Source organism: Penaeus japonicus, unplaced genomic scaffold (genome assembly GCF_977035675.1).
Source record: "Penaeus japonicus unplaced genomic scaffold, GWHDUDI00000001_assembly GWHDUDI00000008, whole genome shotgun sequence".
In the NCBI taxonomy this organism is placed as follows: domain Eukaryota; kingdom Metazoa; phylum Arthropoda; class Malacostraca; order Decapoda; family Penaeidae; genus Penaeus; species Penaeus japonicus.
The window spans coordinates 16,549,846-16,552,345 of NW_028234410.1; the positions used below are offsets into that span (position 1 = coordinate 16,549,846).

At 42.5% G+C, this 2,500-nt stretch overlaps 1 protein-coding gene across 5 annotated transcripts in view; it reads right to left on the bottom strand.

The window, feature by feature from the left end:
• Positions 1–2,500, bottom strand: part of LOC122261853 (neuropeptide CCHamide-1 receptor) — a 71,760-nt gene that overhangs the window by 492 nt on the left and 68,768 nt on the right. For all 5 annotated transcript variants that reach the window (XM_043029661.2, XM_043029657.2, XM_043029658.2 and 2 more), the window contains 2 exons: positions 1,699–1,973; positions 1–1,047 (listed from right to left, as the gene is read on the bottom strand). The exon at positions 1–1,047 is cut by the window's left edge and continues 492 nt beyond it. In XM_043029661.2, the coding sequence (XP_042885595.1) occupies positions 310–1,047; positions 1,699–1,973 (1,013 nt within the window). In that variant the 3' untranslated portion in view covers positions 1–309. The remainder of the gene's footprint in view (positions 1,048–1,698; positions 1,974–2,500) is intronic.

Sequence of the window (2,500 nt, forward strand, 5' to 3'; positions counted from 1 at the left end):
TGGATGGATTCGTTTGAAACGGAAAATGAGTTCAAGGCGGAGGACAGGGAGATGCATTGTTCTGTGCGAAATATAAAGTCTGTTTACTCGTTAGAACTCCACTACCTCGTAGACGGACACATCATCGTCCATCCTCATGCTTCCGCTCATGTTGGCGGACTCGAGAGTGCAGTATACGGAGGTGCGGCTGTGATGAAGGCGGTTGCCATAGTAGCTATGGTTTCGACAACAACCGTCTGCATTGGCGATCTGTATCTTGCTCTCTGAGTACGGGTGATCCTTGAGGCGTCTTCCGCCTTGCCTCTGTTGTCACGTGGTCGCTGGATAGTTTCGGTCCTGGAGGAGTGTGGTCAGCGTTATGGTCTCGGACGGGCGGAGTGTTGATCGGATGGTCGAAGACCTGTATCTGGACATCCCTGATCGCGTTGATCGCAACGAGTCTGTGTTCCTGTGACGGGACGGCTGCACCCAACAACAACAACAGAAGAGATAGCGGTTGTAGTGTTTCCTGAATGTTCCGGAGATGCAGTAGAGAGCGATGGGGTTAATGCAGGAATTTATAAATCCCAGGCAAAAGCCAACAATCCTCAAAGAATGCCAGAATTCATTGTACTTAACGGAAGCGAGTGGGTCAAAATAGAACCACAGCAAGAAGACATGAGTTGGTAAAAAACACACGGCGAAAATGAGGACGAAGCAGAGAACAATCTTGGCGACCTTCCTCCTCGTCTGGATCTGCTTGTGGAAAACATGAGACTCCCCTGGCACGTCAGAGGATAGCAGGTGGCGTGCCATCAGCAGATAAAACGTACCGATCACGATGAGAGGCAGCAAGTAGTACACGAGGGCTTTGGCCAGAATATTGACGCATGGATACCACTCTGGCAGGTAATCTGGGAAAGGATAACACACGTTGATTGACTTCTCTTCAGATACCTCGAAGACCTGAACGTGGGAGAAGACAGCGGTAGGAACGGCCAACACCACAGCCAGGAGCCAGATTCCCACCGCAACTCTGACGGTTGTGGCTCCGGCAGCTCCCACGGCCTTTAGGGAAGTAAATTAAAGCAGCATTAAAAGAAAGAAAGAAAAAAAATATAGGATTACTCTGTTCAACTTTTCATCTTCTGATTTCTTTTTCGTGCGTCTTAAAAAAGAATTATGGCTTTATCTCTGTGAGTAAACTTTGAAAGCTAAATAAAATAGTGAGGTAAGTTTGGTTCAGAAATGAATTCACTTAAGCTATATAATCTATTGAGAAATGAAACTTCATTAACATGGTAAATGATAGCTTCTTTTAGTATAGCCATGATACTAAAATGTATAATGCCGCCTCATTTTTCTTCGTAAGAAATCTCTCCTCAAATATGACGAGCAAATTAGATATTCTTAGACGTGATAATGACTATTGTCATGGATTGCATCCATGTGAATTTATTTTAAAAAGTCAACCATATATACCCATATTACCACCAAAATCTAAATAATTGGTCCATGGTCCATAGTCAACACACTGTCTTCCATGTACTCGAGATAATCATAATGTACTTTTAAAAGCTACGCAGATCATAAAAAGCTTAACTCACTTGGTCTTTGTCCAATAGGCAACGTATATTTGTATCACCATCTTTCAGTAATTTTCCTATAATTAAACCAGTAAATATATCACAAATGAAAACTCAAATGAAATGACATTACCTTCCTGATGGGGGAAACGATGGCTAGGTAGCGATCAGCTGAGAGCGCCGTGAGGTTAAAGACTGTAACGCCCACGGAGATCTCCCTCACCATATCGCTGAGTTTGCACTCGAAGGTTCCATAGGGCCAGGAATCGATTGTGTAGATGGTGGAGACGAGGGGAACTGTAGAGAAGAGTAAAAGGAGGTCCCCAAGGGCTAAGGAGATGATGTAGGTGTTAGGTACGTTCCTCAGAGTTTTGTTCTTGGCGAAGATGACGATTAAAGTCCCATTGCCTGGCGAGAAAAAAAATATTGCATGACATATCAAACAGCTTTCTTGTAAAAGATTAAAGGCAATTTCATAATTCCGAAACTTTCGCCTCACGGGGTAATGACAGGAAAGGAGTATAAGCGGAAAAGAGGAAACCATGAAAATGGTTGATAAAATGACTCATTAGAGTATCTACAAAAGTCTCACAATTAATTTTGCATGTGATCACTGTTTTGAATTTGTTCATGACCAAAAATTTATCAAGTTCAGTTCTTAAATTTCAAAAGATATTAATAGAGGGAAAGTTCGTTGAATATTTGTAAGTATTAATATTTTGTTGACCGTGTTCCATACTGACGTCAATATTAATGGGAAGGTATTGCTACAATGGGACGAGATACACTGGGCAAGGGGTGATGTGAAGCGGTGATGAAAGAGGAGAGAGCGAGAAAGGAGTTCCCTAAAGTAGGGAATGGTGAAAGAGCATTTATGAACGATATCGTGATTGAAAAAACATATCAAGACGGCATGGGAGAGAATGAAATACATG